Consider the following 20,207-nt stretch of genomic DNA (forward strand, 5'->3'; position numbering starts at 1 on the left):
TACCGCCCACTTTACTCCACACTTTACCCCACTCTTTACCCCCCCCCCCTTTACCCCCCCCCCTTTACCCCCCCCTTTACCCCCCCCTTTACCCCACACTTTACTCCACTCTTTACCCCCCCTTTACCCCCCCTTTACCCCACACTTTACCCCCCCCTTTACCCCCCCCCTTTACCCCCCCCTTTACCCCCCCTTTACCCCACACTTTACTCCACTCTTTACCCCCCTTTACCCCCCCCCTTTACCCCACTCTTTACCGCACACTTTACTCCACACTTTACCCCCCCCTTTACCCCCCCCCCTTTACCCCCCCCTTTACCCCCCCTTTACCCCACACTTTACTCCACTCTTTACCCCCCTTTACCCCCCCCCTTTACCCCACTCTTTACCGCACACTTTACTCCACACTTTACCCCCCCCTTTACCCCCCCCTTTACCCCACACTTTACTCCACTCTTTACCGCACACTTTACTCCACACTTTACCCCCCCCTTTACCCCCCCCCTTTACCCCCCCCCTTTACCCCCCCCTTTACCCCCCCCCTTTACCCCACTCTTTACCGCACACTTTACTCCACACTTTACCCCCCCCCTTTACCCCCCCCCTTTACCCCACTCTTTACCGCACTCTTTACTCCACACTTTACCCCCCCCCTTTACCCCACTCTTTACCGCACACTTTACTCCACACTTTACCCCCCCCCTTTACCCCACTCTTTACCCCACTCTTTACCCCACACCGCTGTGACATTCTCACACACCATTCTACACATTTCCAGTTTGCTTCAGAGACAGCTCACACACCTCGCTGGACAGTCAACATCACAGTGCTTAAGAAAATACAATAAATAAGCAAACGAGCTAATCACAACCGTATACAACACTCAGAGCTCTTCGTTTCAAGCTCAGAAGCCTTCTGACCATTTTGCAAGTGCAGGAGGGAGAGTTTTGCAGAAGGAAATTTACAGAGATGACTCCAGCTGCAGTCCAGTTATATCTCCTGTATATTAGTGCCTTTAATTGCATTAACAGAAACCGAACTAAAGAACATGTCTTCGTTTTTTTCATATCTCTATTCTGTCCTTTAAACCTTTTTATTAGAAGTAATGTACTAGTAATATAATACTAAAGAAATTAGACTGACTTTTGAACCTGTTTTAAGGCTCCAAGTCATCTCTAGTATTGGTTAAATAATTTCCATATGCCATGTAGGACATATCGCGAGATTTTGGCGAGATTTCATGAATGCATACTTGGCGCATGCGCAAAATCACGCGCATGCGAGTTTGAGCTAGTGCGTCAACTTTTCACAGCGTCCACTGAATGTCGTTACACCGGCTTTGGGGTGTTATAACGCCTCCCCTGTAACAATGGCGGCGCAGACCGCGGGATGTGCAGCCGCAGGCTCGGCGGGGGATAAAGCGGCCGGCAGCTCGGCACTGAGTCGGAAGAAGGACGGGGCTCCGTGTGTAGACTTCTGGGAGAGCGCAGAGACCGTGTCACAGCTCGACACGATTCGCACTTGGATCGGGAAGCACTACAAAAAGGTAAGAGCGGGTCCGTGACGTACACGTACGAGTTAAGCTAAGCTAGGTGGCTAAAAGTACTTACAGCGTTAGCTGGTGTTAGCCTGTCACAGGAGCGGCGCGTGCCTCATTCCCTGTGTCTGGGATGCGGATCATTCAGAAAATTCATGTTTTAAACCTCTAGTGTATTAAGAGTGAGTGAATGTTCAGGGAAGAGTGGATTAGCTGTGTGACAGCACTAACTAGCGTTGCATCATTAGCTGTCGAGCTTAACCGCCTTCTCAGCTTCCAGCTCGCCTGAGTGTGCAGTAACACATCTGTTTACATCTGTACACTGTCCCTGTCTCTGTGCTCTCCCTGTCCCTGTGCCTCCCTGTCCCTGTGCCCTCCCTGTCCCTGTGCCCTCTCTGTCCCTGTCCCCTCCCTGTCCCTGTGCCCTCTCTGTCCCTGTCCCCTCCCTGTCTCTGTGCTCTAATGTCTCTGTGCCCTGACTGTCCCTGTGCTCTAATGTCTCTGTGCCCTGACTGTCCCTGTGCTCTAATGTCTCTGTGCCCTGACTGTCCCTGTGCCTCACTGTCCCTGTTCCCTGACTGTCTCTGTGCCTCACTGTCCCTGTGCCCTCACTGTCCCTGTGCCTCACTGTCCCTGTGCCTCACTGTCCCTGTGCCTCACTGTCCCTGTGCCTCACTGTCCCTGTGCCTCACTGTCTCTGTGCCTCACTGTCTCTGTGCTCTAATATCTCTGCGCCCCCTCACGCCTCTCTGCCCCCCTCACGCCTCTCTGGCTACAGGTAGTGATTACACCAATCCTTTATTGATATCAGGACAGATCCTGACTTGAAAACACTGGCTCTGTAAGGGTGTATGTTCGGATCCAATCAACTCCCTGCTGAAAAATCCAGCTTGGTGTGATCAGCTAGCAAAACACACACTGAGCCGGTCAAGCTGGTGGACCATCTTTACCAGCTTGTGAGTCATTATATTACGTGACTAAGTTGTGAAATAATGTTAGGGATTTTCTTAAAGAAGGTAGTTTTGGCAGTGCATCATTAGTAGCAGTAATTCAGAATTAATTACAAGCTGGTTAAAGATGATCACAGCTCAGTCTGTGCTGTGGCAGCAGGTCGCTGGTCAGAGCAAGCTGGAATTCTCAGGTATTTTACGATGGGACAGACGCAACACAGATCTCTGACATTCACAAAGAACACAACTCGTCTTACAGCAGGCCACCATGGCACCTCTAACAATTTTGCAAGACTTGGTAATAGCGAGCTGGCTTGGTTACCATGACGATATCCATATCAAGTATCAGGCTGCAGCGTTCGTCATCTTTCAGGAAAACAAAATGGGATCTCTAGTTGTAAGTTCATGATCACACACAGATCATGTGTTAATTGCTCTATGGCTAATGGTCCACTCTTTGGAACTTTACTTTATACTGTCTATATACCCTGACTCACTAAACTAATGATCTCGTATATTTGCTTTCCTAGTATGTGCAGGTTGATGCTCCTTCCAGCAAGTCTCTCTCAGCGCTGGTCATCCAGCTCCAGCAGTTTCAGGAGGATGTGTTTGGTCATAAAGCAAGTGACCCAGGCCTCACTAAACTGCCGGTGATTCGCTGCTCTCACTTCAACAGCCATGTTTTCTTTCCTGTTTTTAGGCATACCCACATACTAATCTATTTAACATGGCCTTTTTCACAGGTAAAGTGTTTCTTAGACATGAAGCCAGGAGGTGCTCTCTGTCACATCCTTGGCTCTGTGTACAAGTTTAAAACAGAGCAGGGCTGGTGAGTGTTCAGGCTTTATATCACAATCCTCTAACTTCACTCATGTGCTTATATCACATCGGTGCTGAGTTCCCCATCAGGCTTTACACACACAAGAACTTTTTGACACCACTAAACCACATTTGTGCCGTCATGTGCCAGCATTCAGTAGGTGCTAAACATAGTGATGGAACTTTCATCCTCTCCTTCATTGCTGTAGGCGTCGCTTCGACCTGCAGAATCCGTCCCGCGTGGACCGCAATATAGAGATGTTCGTCAGTGTGGAGAAAACACTGGTACAGGTACTGAGCGAAAGACATCTACACACTCAGGGACATGGGTAGCACAAGAGATACGCAGTCACCACAATTCACATTTCTTTGATTGTGTGTGTGTGTGTGTGTGTTTAGAATAATCTTCTGAGCAGGCCTGTGGTGTACCTGTCACCTGAGCTGGACCAGAAGCAGGCCAGCAAACTCAAAGACATCATCATGCGACACAAGGTGGGGAAAAAGTGGTTAACAATTATATATAGATTCTTATTGACAGTGAATTCACTGTTTTCTTTTTTTTCTTTTTCTTTTTCTTTTTCCGCCCTTTCTCAGGGTTCGGTCACGGAGGACAGGTTACAGGCCACCCATCAAATTTACCCTACTCCCACCTCGGTAGATGAAGGTGTGTGTAATGGTGTATTAGGTCTGTGTGTGTGTGTGTGTGTGTGTGTGTGTGTGTGTGTGTGCATATATGTATGTATTATATATATATATATATTATACACACACACACACACACACATATAGCCGGGTCCATAAGTATTTGGACAGTGTGTGTATATATATATATATCTCCCCATATATGTACAGTGTGTCTATATACAGCGCAATGCATTAAATCATGCAGATACAGGTCAAGAGCTTCAGTTAATGTTCACATCAAACATCCGAGATCAACAACCAGGCCACGGTTACAGTCACAGAGATCACACTTTTTCTTCATTCTGATGTTTGATGTGAACATTAACTGAAGCTCTTGACCTGCATCTGCATGATTCTTTTTTGCACTTCGCTGCTACATGATTGGCTGATTAGATAACTGCATGAATATACAGATGTTCCTAAGTGTATGGTGATTGTGTGTGTGTGTAATATATATATATATATATATATATATATATATATATATATATATATACATATATATAATTTGTTAGTAAATATGTATGTGCAGTGACAATGTGTACTTTATTTTTTTTCCCCCCAGAAGATTGGTTCAGACCTGTTATGCGGCTCAATCAACACGTGCTGGTACACTGGGGCATGTATCCAGATAGGTGAGTATATATAGATGCTGTATACACACACACACACACACACACACACACACACACACACACACACACACACACACACACACACAAAACAGGGCAACAAAACTAAATACTGTCCCTTTCTTGTAATATAAATGTCTGGGTTTTTGCATGACTTCAGTTATGATACGTGGCTGTCAGCCAGTGATGTTGACGTGGATGTAGAGGAAGCCCACACTTCAGAACGACCCTGGAAGGTGAGTGAACTGAAAGTCAGTCTGAGGTTAGAGTAGTTTAGGATGTGGGATATATGCTTCTGTACATGTACAAATACATTCTTTCGGTATTTAAAGGTGTTATTGGTAACACTGTGGTGATTCACTATATGGCCAAAAGTATGTGCACCCCTGACCATCACACCCATACGTGTTTGTAGAACACCATGTTGAACACATGTCTCATTCCAGATTATTCCCCGTGTGTTTGCTGTTATAATGAGCTCCACTCTTCTGGAAGTCTTTCCACTAGATGTTGGAGCGTGGCTGTGGGGATTTGTGTTCATTCAGCTACAAGAGCATTAGTGAGGTCAGGCGCTGATGTTGGGATGTCGAGGAGGTCTGGGGTTCAGTCGGTGTTCCAGTTCATCCCAAAGATGTTCAGTGGGGTTGAGGTCAGGGCTCTGTGCAGGACACTCGAGTTCTTCCACTCCAACCTTCACACACCATGTCTTCATGGAGCTCGCTTTGTGCACAGGGGCATTGTCATGCTGGAACAGGTTTGAGTCTCTTAGTTCCACTGAAGGGAAACTGTAATGCTACAGCACACAGAGACGCTCTATACAACTGTGTGCTTCAGACTTTGTGGTTTGGGAAGAAGCACATATGGGTGTGATGGTCAGGGGTGCACATACTTTTGGCCATATAGTGTATATGTTGTTAATTGAGTACACTCATACATCACACTTGTGTGATCATCAGTATGATGAAACCACATGAAAAGCATGAGACTGTTTCAGGTAATGTACAATAGCCTAATGTACATGTCTGTGTGCACTACAGCGATATTCTGCTTTCCTTCCAGGTGCATGTTAAGTGGGTTCTCGACACAGACACATTCAATGAGTGGATGAACGAGGAAGACTATGAGGTGGATGACAGCAAAAGGAGCGTGAGTTACCGGAGGCGCATCTACCCCAGAGATGAGGAGGTAGAGCTTCACCTCCCCTCTTTTTTCACCTCTCCTGTTGTTTCTCCACTCTTGATTTTTCAGTCATTTTTTTTTTCCTTCTACATAAGGAAAGCAAGACTTCGGGGAAGAAGAGAAGGCGCTCCCCCTCTCCACCCACATCTGAGTCCAGGAAGAAAGGAGGGAAAAAGGGGTGAGAAGAATGCTTTTTAAATGTGTTAATACCCTATACTATTGAAGATAGCAATAAATAAAGATGTGAATAATAAGATACTAATTATAATATGTGTAATACACACTCACTGGCCATTTTAATAGGAACATCATAGTAATACTGGATAGGACCACTTTTGCTCTGTTCTTCGTTCTGGAAACATGCCTCTGAGACTTTGCTGCATGTTGACATGACTGCGTCTCATAATTGCTGCTGATTTGTCAGCTGCACATTCATGCTGCGACTCTCCTGCTGTACTGTGAATCTGAGGCCTCTGAAGTACACTGAACTCATCCTCATGTTCATTACCAGTTTGAGATGATTGTGGTTTGTGACCTGGTGCATTATTATGCAGGAAGTAGCCATTATAAGAGTGTAAACTGGCATTCAAATGATACTCGAATGGTATTAAGGGGTCCAGTGTGTGCGAATGAAACATTTCCCTCAGCATTACACCACCACAGCCTGAAGTGTTGAACACAGGGCAGGTCGGGTCCATGGCTTCATGCTGGTTGACTCTAAATTCTGACAAAACCATCTGCATGGTGCAGTGGAAATCAAGATTCAGTAGACCAGGTGACATTTTTACAGTCCTCAGCTGTCCCCATTGTGTCAACTCTAGCCTCAGATTCCTGTTCGTGGCTGACTGGAGTGGAACCTAATGTGATCTTCTGCTGTTGTAGTCCGTCTGCCACACGTTTTGGCGTGTTGTGTGTTCTGAGATGCTTTTTCTCATTATTTGAGTAAGCTTCCTGTTAGCTCAGACAAGTCTGGCCATTCTCCTCTGACCTCAAGCAAGGTGTTTCCACCCACAGGACTGCTGAATGGATTTTTTTTTTATTTTATTTATTTGCAACATTCTGTGTAAACTCTGTTGTGTGTGAAAATCCCTGGAGATCAGCAGTTTCTGAAATACTCGGTCAAAGTCACTGAGATTTTCCCCCTTTTCTGATGTTTAATGTGAACTGAAGCTCTGGACCTGTATCTGCATGATTGGCTGATTGGTTTTCCTAATAAAGTGGGCAGTGAGCGCATGTGTTATATATAATTTGCAGTTCGTATAAGAGGCGTGGCCAACAGGAAGAGGTGGAGCCAGAAGAAGACCTGACTAAAGACATGGAGGACCCAACACCGGTGCCTAACATGGAGGAGGTCAAACTGCCTAAAAATGGTGTGTCTGTGTTTTGTTTTTTTTTTTTTTTTTTTCTCCAATCTTTTTTTTTTTGTTTGATTTTCAAAACCTTTCCTTTTCTGCAGTAAGTTCATAATACTAATCCTTAACGTAACACACTCCTAGCTCTAACTCGCTCATGATTTAATGCTGATACTTTACTTTCTAATTGGCGACAGTAAACCTGAAGAAAGACAGTGAGAACACACCAGTGAAGGGAGGAACCATGGCTGACTTGGGTATGACGACATGCTGGTTTGTTTACGCAAGTTAGCGTTTGGCTTTATAAGACAGGTCTTTGTAATGTTCCTCTTTTGTAGATGACCAGGAAGACGAGTTCCTGTCTGGAGTCAGGGTAAGTGGTGTACTGACTATATCAGATCAGTAATACACCATTGGCTTCTCATGTACTGACCTTTGTTATAGTTATGGTGATTTTATGAGACATTGGTACACTAATAGACAGCTGTGTGTGTGTTTTCAGGATGAGGAGGATCAGGGACGGGAGTTCGGCCGTGGGCTGGAAGGAGAGGAGAGTGCCACAGAGCAGACTCACCATATCATCATACCCAGCTATGCCTCTTGGTTTGACTACAACTGGTAAATCTTCCCCAGGGCCACATCAAATCTAACCATAGTGTGCGTTTGAGACTCATTTCAGGCTGTGATTCACCACTTCACACAGGCAGTAGACAGCTGGAGGAGTTTTTGTATACTGGAACACACACATCTTTCATCTTTGAAACAGTTTTGGGGATTTATTCACTACTGTCTTCTCCGCTACCTCTATAAGGAATATTCCCGTGTGTATTACATGTACAGGCAATTATTCTGTGCTGAAAGAAAAGATTAAAAAAAAAAGACTCAAAAATTATTATAATGAAAGTATATGGACAGTTGTTTAACCCAGTAAATGTTTGAAATGTATATAATACAAAATTCATAATGTCTTACTATAGTTACATTCAGAATTAATTAATTTTAAGAAACACAAAAAAGTACCATGTTTTAACCTCCGTTTCACTGGGGCAGGAATTTAACCTACACCTCTGCATGCACTTAACTTAAATGCTTGTTTTAGTGACACACCTCTCAGATGACCAATTTGCTGATGGCAGAAGAGAATTTGCTTAGCTGCACTGTTCATTTACAGTTAGACTTCCATTATAAGGTGTTTATCAGTGTCCTGCCACAGTCACGGCGCTGATGGAAGTCAGAGTGAACAAAGCCACAGTGAGTGTGTCATCAGGTCTGAGATCCAGCCCCAATTATGTGTTCAGTCATTTTGGTTGGAGTTCTGTGTCAAACGTTGCCCAGAAATGAAGGGGAGAAAGACTGCGAAATGAAACATGAGTTTATTCCTCCGTCACTAGGTGGTGGAGGTGTTGTGTTTTTGGATTGTCCATCCTTCTGAGACTCTCGTTAGTGTGATATCGCAAGAGCGAGTGGTTGAATGTTTGTAGGATTTATATGGGATTATCTCTGTACCTTGCAGATGCACTGATTAGATTTTGGAAATGATCCAAACAGGGTCAAGGTCACAGCAATGTCAAATGAGTGAAATAGTTTTTTTTCAATAGCTTTCTCCCTGTTTAAAAGTATATTTTAATATTTTTCTGGCATACAAATTAGTAAGAAGAAGAACTAGACTTGTGACAAGGTCTACTTGTTTTTTAAAATGTACATTTTGTCACTGAGTGGCACTGATGATGCTGATAATGGTAAAGTGTACCCATAAATCTGTTCTCTGTTTCAGTATTCATCGGATAGAGAGGAGAGCACTGCCCGAGTTCTTCAACGGGAAGAACAAGTCCAAATCCCCAGAGATGTGGGTCATTCACACACGCACACGCACTCAACAAATTTTTACACTCTATGACCATCACACCCATATGTGGTTCTCCAAATCCCCACAGCCACGCTCCAACATCTAGAGGAAAGCACGGGGAATAAATCTGGCAGGAGATGTTCAACAAGCACATATGGGTGTGATGGTCAGGGGTGCACAAACTTGTGTATAAACTGAAGTGTGAAGTATACACTCTGGCTTATTACTGTTTGCAGATATTTGGCATATCGTAACTTCATGATTGACACGTATCGGCTTAACCCTCAGGAGTACTTGACCTCCACCTCCTGCAGACGTAACCTTACAGGAGATGTGTGTGCCCTTATGAGGTTAGCATTTTGTGTGCGCGTGCGCGTGTGTGTGCGTGTGTGCGTGTGCGTGCGCGTGCGTGCGTGTGCGTGTGCGTGCGCGTGCGCGTGCGTGTGCGTGTGCGTGCGTGCGTGTGCGTGCGTGCGTGTGCGTGCGTGCGCGTGCGTGTGCGCGTGCGTGTGCGCGCGTGTGCGCGCGTGCGCGTGCGTGTGCGTGCGTGCGCGTGCGTGTGCGCGTGTGTGCGCGTGTGCGTGCGCGTGTGTGTGTGCGTGAGCGTGTGCGTGCGTGTGTGCGTGCGTGTGTGCGTGCGTGTGTGCGTGTGCGTGTGTGTGTGCGTGAGCGTGTGCGTGCGCGTGTGTGTGCGCGTGTGTGTGTGCGCATGTGTGTGTGCGTGTGCGTGCGCTTGAGCTGCATAATGTGGACAAAAATGTGATGTGCGATGATGTAAGTAAAGAATAACACACTCCAGCCTGTGCTATTATATGAAACTGACCCGTGCTGGGGTGGTGTGATGCAGCACAACTGGAAGCGGAGTGTATTAATTTCACTAATTAATTATACCACAGCAATCTGCCTACCATTACAATGTTTAAATTATTAATGAACCACGTGTCGCACATTTTAATGGTTTGTAGTTAGATTTAATGTGCTATAACATACAACAGACACATTAGTTCCTGTTCTCACTTGCGATATAGCATCTCTCTCTCTCTCTCTCTCTCTCTCTCTCTCACCCATTTGTCATGTTAGAGACACTGGAAAGAGTGCTCTCCTTTTGTCTTAAAGATGCTGCATGCTGGGAAACTTGAAATAAATGTCTCCTAACAAAAAAAAACTTCATCATATCAATGAAAACACACAGTTCTCATTTTTATTTATTTATTTTTTTAAAGCTGTTTACTATTAGTCTTAGATTACTCCTGGGCAAAAAATAAAAATAAAAAAAAAATTGGCCAAGCCAAAAATGGCAAAATATTAAGCTTTTAAAATAATTGGTCAGGAAATTAGCAAGAATTAAACAAATATATAAAGGAATTTAGTATGGGAGAACTTTTCCCTTAATGTTAAATGCGTAAGCCTTGTGGGTAAACTTGAGGACAGCTTTTTACAGGAAGAAGAATCACTGTTGTTCCTTTCAGTGTTGATGGGTTCAAACAGTTGATGAGAATTTGAAAAATGTTTCCCAGTTAATTTGTGTTAAACGCGAGACCAGATAAGCTCTGTAGTGTTCAGATCTGGACTCTGACCGGGTCAAACCGTGAGCCTGATGGACCTCTTTATGGTGGTGTTAGTGGCAGGAGCATTGTCTGGCTGAAAAATAACATCTGATCATTCCTCTTTAGAAAACAACTTTTCACTTGTGAGAAGCCTTTTGCAATCTTCTCCTGTATTCCAAACCATTAACTAACTTTCCTCAGTGAAGCAGCTGAAAATCCCACACCATGACACCTCTTCCTCCAGGCTTCACTGTGGTAGAGATGCTTTCACTACTGGATTTCTCACCAGATCTTCAGAAGACACATCTCTGGAGCATCACCATGCAGCTCAGATCGTGATGCATCACTCCATACAGCTCTGCTCATCCACTCGGAATCAAACTTTCCTGTTTCTGCCAAAAACTTCATTCTGTTTTTCAGAGACAGCAATGGCTTTTTAACATCATCTGCACACAAAACCTGCATTAGATAACCATTAGATAGCCATTTTGGGCTTGGCCCATTGTTTTGCCCAGGAGTGTCTGTCTCTCCAACTAAATGTGCAGATAAACAGATGTTTGCTTTTTTCCAGGTTTATTCAGTAAATAGCAGTAATGTCTGTATTTCTCTGGTTTAAAGCAAATAACAAAATTATTATTGTACAATGGAGTGAGTGTGTATCTGTGATGTACATAACTTTTACACTGACCTTGCTTTTTGGTACCAGTCGTGTATGTTTCTAAATGTGTGTGTGTGTGTGTGTGTGTGTGTGTAGGGTCCATGCATTCCTGGAGCAGTGGGGTCTGATAAATTACCAGGTGGATGCTGAGAGCAGACCTCTTCCTATGGGCCCTCCACCTACACCTCACTTTAATGTTCTCACAGACATTCCCACAGCCCTGGTCCCTCTACAGCACAGACCATTACAGGTATACACACACACACACACACACACACACACACACACACACACACACACACACACACAAGCAGCCTGTAGTTGTAACTGTTTGTGGTGTTCTAATTGTTTGGTTATACTGTTTGTGTGTGTAGGTTTCAGCCTCTCAGCATATGCTCCATTTCCCAGAGAAAAGCAGAGAAAAGCCTTCAGACCTTCAAAACTTTGGCCTACGAACCGATATTTACGCAAAGAAGCATCCCAAGGTGTGTACACACCCACACACCCACACACACACCCACACACACACCCACACACACACCCACATCTGTACTTCAGAAAGCTGTCTGTTGTGCAGAAAATACAGTGTTTGTGCTTGTTACACACTCTGTAGACTAAAGGAGCAAACGCAGGACGCGAGTGGACAGAACAAGAAACTCTGTTGCTTTTGGAGGTGAGCCTGGCAACCAATAAAATTTAAATATCTCACTCAGATCTGGCAGAGTACATTTCACTGATGTGTACTCTCTCTTCTGTATTTCCCAATCTCTCTCTGTCGCTCTCTCTGTCGCTCTCTCTGTCCCTCTCTTTCTCTCTCTCTCTGTCGCTCTCTCTGTCCCTCTCTTTCTCTCTCTCTCTGTCGCTCTCTCTCTGTCCCTCTGTCACTCTCTCTCTCTCCCTCTCTCTCTCTCCCTCTCTCGCTCCCTCTCTCTTTCTCTCTTTCAGGCATTAGAGATGTATAAAGATGACTGGAATAAGGTCTCTGAGCATGTGGGTAGCCGCACACAGGATGAGTGCATCCTGCATTTCCTGCGCTTGCCCATAGAGGACCCGTACTTGGAGAACTCGGAAGCTTCAATGGGCCCCCTCGCCTACCAGCCTGTTCCCTTTAGCCAGTCGGGAAACCCAGTCATGAGCACCGTGGCTTTCCTCGCCTCCGTTGTGGACCCCAGAGTGGCCTCTGCTGCTGCCAAGGCAGCCCTGGGTGTGTGTCTGTGTCTCTGTCTGTGTGTGTCTGTGTGTGTCTCTCTGTGTGTGTGTGTCTCTCTGTGTGTGTGTGTCTCTCTGTGTGTGTGTGTCTCTCTGTGTGTGTGTCTGTGTGTGTCTCTGTCTGTGTGTGTCTCTGTCTGTGTGTGTCTCTGTCTGTGTGTGTCTCTGTCTGTGTGTGTGTGTCTCTGTCTGTGTGTGTGTGTGTCTCTGTGTGTGTGTGTGTCTCTGTGTGTGTGTGTCTCTGTGTGTGTGTGTCTCTGTGTATGTGTGTCTCTGTGTATGTGTGTCTCTGTGTATGTGTCTGTGTGTGTGTGTCTTCACCACCATAAAAGAAATGAAAAACATTTTACAGATGAGTTTATAAGAATCTGTCCTTGATGTATTCTTTTGCATTTTAATTCTTTTGCTTTTCTTCTCATTCTCAGAGGAGTTCTCTCGCGTTCGAGAACAAGCTTCTCCAGAGCTGCTCAATCCCCCCATCCTCAAAATCCAAGATCCTGCACAGAGTTTAGCAGAACTTGAGCCCACCTTTGGAATGCAGTCAAGTAACACGTCTGGACCCGAAGCAGACCAGCTAGAAAAGACTGGTACTTACACACGCTATATACTGTACGTGTGTGCGCACTCAGGCAGGCTGTACTGCAGGAAGTAGCCAGCAGGGGTCAGCATTAGACTCAGCATTTCTTAAACCCTAGTGACTGCTTAAAATATGCAGTGGGTTCAGAAACTTCAGTTTTGCACTTTTTTTGTTATAAATTTAATTTTGAATGGATTAAATTTACTTTTTTTGGCCATCAATCTATGCGCAATAATCTGTAATCACAAAGCAAAAACAGGTTTTTAAGAGTTTTTATATATTGCTAAATTTGTATTTGGCTGCATTCATGCATACCTCAACTCTGCCCAGCCTCCCCGTCCCTGCCAGTGAGAAGCACCCCCACAGCGTGATGCTGCCACCACCATGCTTCACTGTAGGGATGGTATAAGCCCGCTGATGAGCAGTACCTGGTTTTCTCCAAAAGTAGTACTTGGAAGTTCAAAGTCTAGCCACACTATCATGAAAATCTGATTGATGGAACGTTTCTGATTGATGATGTTTGTCCATCCAGAAGATTCTCCCGTCTCTGTGGAGGACTTCTGAAGCTCTGTTAGAGTGGACATTGGGTTCTTGGTCACCTCCCTGACCCAGGCCCTTCTAGCCCTTCCCGGTTACTGAGTTTGGCTAGATGGCCAGCTCTAGGCTTGGAGTCCTGGTGGCTCCAAACTTCTTCCATGTCACAATGATGAAGCTCACAATGATGAAGCTCACAGTGCTCCTGGGAACATTCAGAGCTTCAGAAATGGTTTTATTCCCTCACCCTGACCTCACCTCTATGTCTCAACACAGTTTGATCGTGGAGGTCCACAGAGAGTTCCTTGCACTTCATGGCTTGGTTTTTGGTCTGACCTGCGCTGTGAATTGTGGGATCTTATACACACAGCTGTGTGACTTTCATTGTCCAGTCAGTTGAACTGGCCACAAGTGGATTTCTGTCACCTTCTAGAGACACCTGAAGATCATAATCAAAGCAAACAGGACACACCTGATCTCAATCTGGAGTGCCTTTAGCCAAGAGTCTGAATACATAGCTAACTGAGAGATTTCAGTTTTTCAATTTAATGAATTTGTGTGTGTGTATATATGTATACACATATATATATACTGTGTGTGTGTGTGTGTGTGTATATATGTATACACATACATATATACTGTGTGTGTGTGTGTGTGTGTATATACACATATATATACTGTGTGTGTGTGGTATTTATATAGTACTATATTATAGTAAAATGTGCAAAAGCTGAAGGGGTGTGAATACTTTTTGTATATAAGTTAATTTAACATTTCTGACCTGCATTTTAGATGGAACCCAACTGGAAAAGCTGGAGTTTGACACAGAACACCATGAAAAGGTGTGACAGCCCAGTTTCCTTACTTAAAGAAGTGTTAAGTGGTCATCTAAAACAAATGCATTTAATATGAAGTTAATATAAAGGCAGTTAAAATTCAATAATCCACTTTGCTTTCCTCCTGTTTCTTTCTTTCTGTCCCGTTTTCTCAATTCTTGGTGTCCTAGCCAATGGGGGAAAACAGTGCAGGAGAGGGAGAGCGAGTAAAGAATGAAGAAAAAGATGAGACTGAAGAGGAGAAAGGAGAGGAGAGTAAAGCAGGTTTGCGTTTTCAGCACTCGTACACCATAAATATATTATTTTGAAATCTAATATAACATGTTTGCTGAAACATAATGTGCACATTAATGATGGATGCAGATCAAACTGGTGGTCTGGTTTAATTTCTTACATTTTTCTCTGTGTGTCTGTCTGTGTTTGCTGGTGGTGAAGAGGAAGGGTTGGAAGTGGTCCAGACACAAGGGGAACATGGGGAGAGAAGGAGGAGGGCGGAACTTGAATTGGTTGAAGCAAATATTGCCACAGCAGCTGCAGCTGCCCTGGCCTCCGCTGCCACCAAGGCCAAAGTGAGTAACAACCTGTTCGATCAAACACACCTCAGATCTGAGCAGTAGAGCAACATGCAGTTGTTCTAGACAAGAAGCCTGTATATCAGGGAAGAAGGTTACTATAAAGGAGTCTCTGAGGTTCTCAGTATTTATTAAATGACGGCCTCCTGTAAAGTGTTTATCCCAGATGTTTATCCCAGATGCATAGTGGGACAGTAGGTAGTGTTGCTGCTTCACAGCTCCCGGTCTGATCAACCGATTCATATGTTCTCACGTGACCATGTGGGTTTCTTCTAGATTCTCCAGTTTCCTCCCAAAAACATGCCAGTAGGTGGATTGGTTGCATAAATCTTCACTCACCACCTTTGTTTGCAATACAGCCGCAAGTCTTCTGGGATATTATATATATATACCACAGATTCTGAATCTTCGACAGGGCCGTTCTAACATGTTCAGGTTCTTGGTTTTGAGCCATTCCAGTGTAGCTTTGCCAGTGTGCTTGTGGGTTGTTTGGTCTGTTGGAAGGTGAAGCTCCACCCCAGTCCCAAGTCTCTTGTAGGCTGGAACAGGTTTTCTTCCAGGATTGCCCTGTATTTGGTGCCATACATCTTGCCATCACCTGAGTAAATACAGAGTTTTACCACAAAATGTACACCATTAGTGAGCCTCAAAAGCAAGAAGACCAGATTAGAGCCAAAAAAACATCTAAAAAAAATCCTGTACAGTTCTGGAACAGCATGGTTCCTATGGAGAGATGAGATGAAGATTAACTTGTAGCCGAATGATGGGAAGAGAATAAAGATCACACTCAGGAGGTTGGTGTATCTGTGTCAAAGCCAACAATCAAGAGAAGCCTTCACCAGAGTAAATACAGAGGTTTTACCACAAAATGTACACCACTAGTAAGCCTCAAAAACAGGAAGACCAGATTAGAAAAATCCTGTACATTTCTGGAACAACATGGTTATGGAGAGACGAGACAAAGATGAACTTGTAGCAGAATGATGGGAAGAGAAGAATATGGAGAAGGGAAGGAACTGTTCATGATCTGAAGCGTACCACCTCATCTTATGGCGTGGGCGTGTACGGCTGCCAGTGGAACTGGTTCTCTTGTGTTTATTGATGATGTGACTGCTGACTGAAGCAGCAGGATGAATTCTGAAGTGTACAGGGCGATATTATCTGCTCACATTCACACAAATGCTTCAACACTCAGTGGATGGAGCTTCACAGTGCAGATGGACAATGACCTGAAGCGTACTTCAAAAGCAACCCAATGCTTATTTAAGGTAAAGAAGTGGAGTGTTCTGCAATGGCCGAGTCAATCAGCTGAGCTGAATCCAACTGAGCTGCATTTCACTTGCTGAAGGTAAAAGTGAAGACAAAACACCATGAGAACAAACAGGAAGTGAAGACAGCTGCAGTAAAGACCTGGCAGAGCTTCATCAGGGAGGAAACCCAGCATCTACTGATGTCTCCAGACTTCAGGCCGTCATTTACTGCAAAGGATTTGCAACCAAGCAATAAACGTTACAGTTTACTTTAGGATTCTGTTAGTTTGTCCTGTTACTATTGGTCCTGTAAAAAAGGGACTTATAAAAAGTGCTGTAATTCCTGCACTGTTCATCTGACTAGGATGTAAATTCCCTCAAATTAAAGCTGAAAGTCTGCGTTTTGAGTTCATATTCATTGTTTAATTCCACCTCCAATATACTTTGGTAGACAAAGGACGCAAAGTGAGGTTTTTTAAAGTCATTCTTTTTTTTTCACCATGGTAGGTTTTTACTGCAGTTAAAAGTTATGCTATTTAAATATTCATGCCAAGCAAGGTGTTTCGTGTATATTCTGAAAACAAAAGGACTGTGGCCTGCTAAAGGGACTCGATGGCAAGCATTTCCTGTAGCCCTGAGTTAACTGGGAATATAATCCCACTGTCTGGTGTCTACCAGAAGACGAGACTCTCATTTGTGACCATGTCTGTCATTAAAAGCACTATACAAATAAAAATTAACTGAATATTTAGTCTCATCCCCTGACAATGGTTCTCTCTCTTCTGCTCTTCTTAGCACTTGGCTGCTGTGGAGGAAAGGAAGATTAAGTCTCTTGTGGCACTGCTGGTAGAGACTCAGATGAAGAAGCTGGAGATAAAGCTGAGGCACTTTGAGGAGCTGGAAACCATCATGGACCGGGAGAAAGAGGCTGTGAGTTAACTCAGCTCTGCAGAATATATTCAACAACATAATGCTGATTATAAAATACAACCTTACTTACTATTATTACTTACTGTAATAGTTCAAGTGCTTAAAATGTAGTATCAGAGTGGTTCTCCTTTTTTCAGCGTGATGCACATTCTTCTGGTCACTGTAAGGTCCTTTTGTGCGTGTGTGTGTGTGTGTGTGTGTGTGTGTGTGTGTGTGTGTGTGTGTGTGTGGGGTGCAGCTGGAGCAGCAGCGACAGCAGTTGCTGTCAGAGAGGCAGAACTTCCACATGGAGCAGGTGAAGTACGCTGAGCTAAAGGCACGCCAGCAGCTGGAACAGCAGCAGGGAGGAGCCTCGCAGAGCAGTGGGCCTGCGTTTAACCCTCTACATCACGGTCAGTCTCCTACACACACAAACTTTCATCAAATACACACTCGTGTTACTGCGTGAGAGCAAGAGTGGCTTCATACAGTCTATTTTAATACATTATTATTATTATTATTATTATTATTATTATTAATAGGTCTATTTTAATTTACACACAACCCTTAACATATACACTTGCAGTCTAAATTGTAGCTGACGTGTACTGAAACTAGTTTTCTACATTTCTCTCGCTTTGCTTTGAGCACTTTCTGCCCCCTAACTTATAAAATTCAGACAGATCATTTGAGTGAAGTGTGTGGATTTGAGTAATGGGTGGAAAAATTTTGCTTGTCGTTGTCGTTGTGGTCCCAAATGAATAAAGCAAATCGGAAATCCAGCCACCATTGGCACTCATCGAGGTCTGAGAATGATGCTGTCAATAAATCTAAATTAAATTTAGATTTTTAAATATAAACCGCTTGGATTTCTTTGGAAGACGTTTACAAGTCTTCTACTGTTCCATGTTTTCTGTAAGGGTACACGCACCAGGCGGGCTGATACGTGTACAGTGTGCAGTTTGACGTGTTGGCTCTGTTGTCAGGTCGTGCAGTGGGCAGTGGAGCAGCGGGGCAGATGATGGGCTCGCAGCACACCGGTGCTCCTAATGGCACATGTGAGTGACTACACATCTGCTTCACATCTGTTCTTCTTTCACTTTCATTCTAATCTCTGAAGTTACCGTGAGTCTCCTCAGTTGTATATAGTCACATGTAGGATGTTTAATTTGATTATCTTTGTATGTAGACCCAACTCCACCTTCCTCCCAGTCTGAAGGGGCCACGCCTGTTTCTCGGCCCCCGATGGACAGCTGAAGTCACATCCTTTAGCGACCGATCATCTGCCTGGGTATCTGATTACAGTGTTACTGCGTCCACCAAGCTGTCAGTCATATATCATACAGTTCAGTTCACCAGTGAACATGTCAAAACTTTAGTCATTTGTAAATGGTGTTTTATGCTACAGTAAATTTAAACATTCATATTTGTCGCTTTTTGGTGAGAACTAAATGTTTGTAGCTCGATTTTGTATTGAATGACATCCAGCTCTCATGCCAATAAATTTTTTTAAATAAAACTATTTAATTGCCTCACAGATTTGATTTACTTGTTAACCTGATGCTTTTATCCACGTGGCTTACAGTTTAAGGATTCAGAGCCTTTCACAAGGACTGGTCATGGAATTCTCAACCTTCCGATCCAAAGCCTTAACCTCTGAGCTCCCACTGCCACATTTAATAAGCTGGGACCTGGTGGAGACAGCGATGGTCCTACGGGAGTGATGTGTGTGTGTTTCTAAACACTTGAATATGTGCAGTGAGCTCGAGAGACTTGCTCAACTCATCAGGATGAACAGTAAAGCAAACATTGCTGTCTCAGCATGTCTCATGGCCCATGGTGACCACATGGACCTTTTCTTATGATACCTTATCAGTCACTGTTATTAACTAGGAACGTTAGGAATTTGTTCGAGTTATAAGGACAGTGCATTTTTATTATTTTGTGTAAAGGTTTATTTTAGATGAACAGCTTTTTACACTAGCATGAGGTAAGAAGATCTCGTTGGCAGATTTCTCTCTCCCATGCCCTGTTTAGAACTAGAACCTTTAATGTATACTGACCTCTTGCTTTTCTTCTAAAACAAAAGGAGCAGCTACTACCACCGTGTGACTGTGTAACTGATAGCATTACATACACACTCATCAAGATGAAAAGACACACTGAGAGAGAAGTTTCAGATTAAATTAAAACAAAAGTCTGTATCTCTTTACAGTGGCATTGATCAGGTCCAGTGTGAAGCTCATCAGTGATCTGGCCCTGAACATTAACACGGCTCTATTGATTTCTCCTGAGGGCAGATTTAACTTCACTGTAGGCTTCCAGATAACCTCTACACTGTTCAGGGCCTGTGTGTGTGTGTGTGTGTGTGTGTGTGTGTGTGTGTGTTTATATATATTCCTTTTGGAATCTGCAGTTTTCTCAGTATGCTTATAATGTAATATTTTTTACTTCATTGTGCAATAAATCACGCGCAGTCTTTTTGTTCTCGGGTGCGCGCGTGCTGCACGTGCACGGGTGGTGTGCGCACATCCGGGGGAAAAGCGCGGAATTAACCGAATCCCAAACTGCTTCTCATTGGTCAGATAGTGCACGGGCCGAGGTGCAGAAGCCTTCCCTCCTCCCTCCGTCCCTCCTCCCCTCCACACAGCCGCGTCTCTGCAGCCTCCCCAGCGCGCTGTGATCCGGAGCCGGGACACTTCCGCCTTTCACCGCCTTAGTCTCCATTTAAAAGAAGAGAGAGGGAGGAGACTTTCTCCTCAGGAGTGACAAGCAGAGAAAACACACACACACACACACAGCCTGCTGCGGGAGTGAGAGAGCGTGTGATGGACAGAGCAGTGTGATGGAGGGAGGGAAACTTGTGCGCGTGTGACAGAAGAGTGGTATTTGTTGTGATACTGTGTTGTGATACTGTGTTGTGATACTGTGCTGTGATACTGTGTTGTGTGTGTACTCTGTGAGAAGATGACCTGCAGGAGCTTGACTGTGCTGCTGTCCAGCCTTCTTCTTTGCCACCTGTTTCCTTCATACACACACGGTAAGAAATGATGAGTTCATATTTCACTGTACACACTTCACACTCTTTATGCTGAGTTACCGGCGCGCGCCTCTCA

At 44.3% G+C, this 20,207-nt stretch overlaps 2 protein-coding genes across 6 annotated transcripts in view; both read left to right on the forward strand.

Moving 5' to 3' along the window:
* The first annotated feature begins 734 nt into the window (after window positions 1-734).
* smarcc1b (SWI/SNF related, matrix associated, actin dependent regulator of chromatin, subfamily c, member 1b) lies at window positions 735-18,626 on the forward strand. 3 transcript variants are annotated; one of them, XM_053228330.1, is made up of 28 exons: window positions 735-1,546; window positions 3,018-3,137; window positions 3,231-3,316; window positions 3,516-3,597; window positions 3,706-3,798; window positions 3,901-3,970; window positions 4,559-4,625; window positions 4,783-4,858; window positions 5,682-5,807; window positions 5,897-5,979; window positions 7,056-7,171; window positions 7,351-7,410; window positions 7,492-7,526; window positions 7,656-7,771; window positions 8,928-8,999; window positions 9,236-9,349; window positions 11,301-11,454; window positions 11,579-11,689; window positions 11,818-11,877; window positions 12,150-12,408; window positions 12,839-13,000; window positions 14,317-14,366; window positions 14,531-14,623; window positions 14,786-14,929; window positions 16,978-17,112; window positions 17,351-17,504; window positions 18,078-18,149; window positions 18,281-18,626. In XM_053228330.1, the coding sequence occupies exons 1-28, from the start codon at window positions 1,370-1,372 to the stop codon at window positions 18,346-18,348; spliced, it is 2,955 nt and encodes a 984-aa protein (XP_053084305.1). In that variant the 5' UTR covers window positions 735-1,369; the 3' UTR covers window positions 18,349-18,626. The 3 variants fall into 3 exon arrangements, with proteins under 3 accessions (XP_053084305.1, XP_053084304.1, XP_034154349.2); XM_053228329.1 differs by having other exon boundaries at window positions 736-1,546; window positions 4,556-4,625; XM_034298458.2 differs by having other exon boundaries at window positions 738-1,546; window positions 4,556-4,625; window positions 14,531-14,624; window positions 14,796-14,929.
* A 1,053-nt stretch (window positions 18,627-19,679) lies between these two features.
* cspg5b (chondroitin sulfate proteoglycan 5b) overlaps window positions 19,680-20,207 on the forward strand; it is a 31,027-nt gene continuing 30,499 nt past the window's right edge. Inside the window, exon 1 of one of the 3 annotated variants that reach the window (XM_034298373.2) lies at window positions 19,680-20,131. In XM_034298373.2, coding sequence (XP_034154264.1) covers window positions 20,059-20,131 — 73 coding nt within the window. In that variant the 5' untranslated portion in view covers window positions 19,680-20,058. The remainder of the gene's footprint in view (window positions 20,132-20,207) is intronic. The other 2 variants (XM_034298372.2, XM_034298374.2) reach the window with 2 other exon arrangements.

The sequence above is a fragment of the Pangasianodon hypophthalmus genome, chromosome 23 (assembly GCF_027358585.1).
Source record: "Pangasianodon hypophthalmus isolate fPanHyp1 chromosome 23, fPanHyp1.pri, whole genome shotgun sequence".
In the NCBI taxonomy this organism is placed as follows: Eukaryota; Metazoa; Chordata; class Actinopteri; order Siluriformes; family Pangasiidae; genus Pangasianodon; species Pangasianodon hypophthalmus.

What these genes read in the sequence shown, in the direction of transcription:
- smarcc1b (XM_053228329.1), top strand. Translation starts at nt 1,370, where the DNA reads ATGGCGGCGCAGACCGCGGGATGTGCAGCCGCAGGCTCGGCGGGGGAT. An exon ending in TCTTGGTTTGACTACAACTG is followed by an intron (nt 7,772 to 8,927) that starts GTAAATCTTCCC and finishes TCTCTGTTTCAG; the next exon opens with TATTCATCGGATAGAGAGGA. An exon ending in ACGCAAAGAAGCATCCCAAG is followed by an intron (nt 11,690 to 11,817) that starts GTGTGTACACAC and finishes CACACTCTGTAG; the next exon opens with ACTAAAGGAGCAAACGCAGG.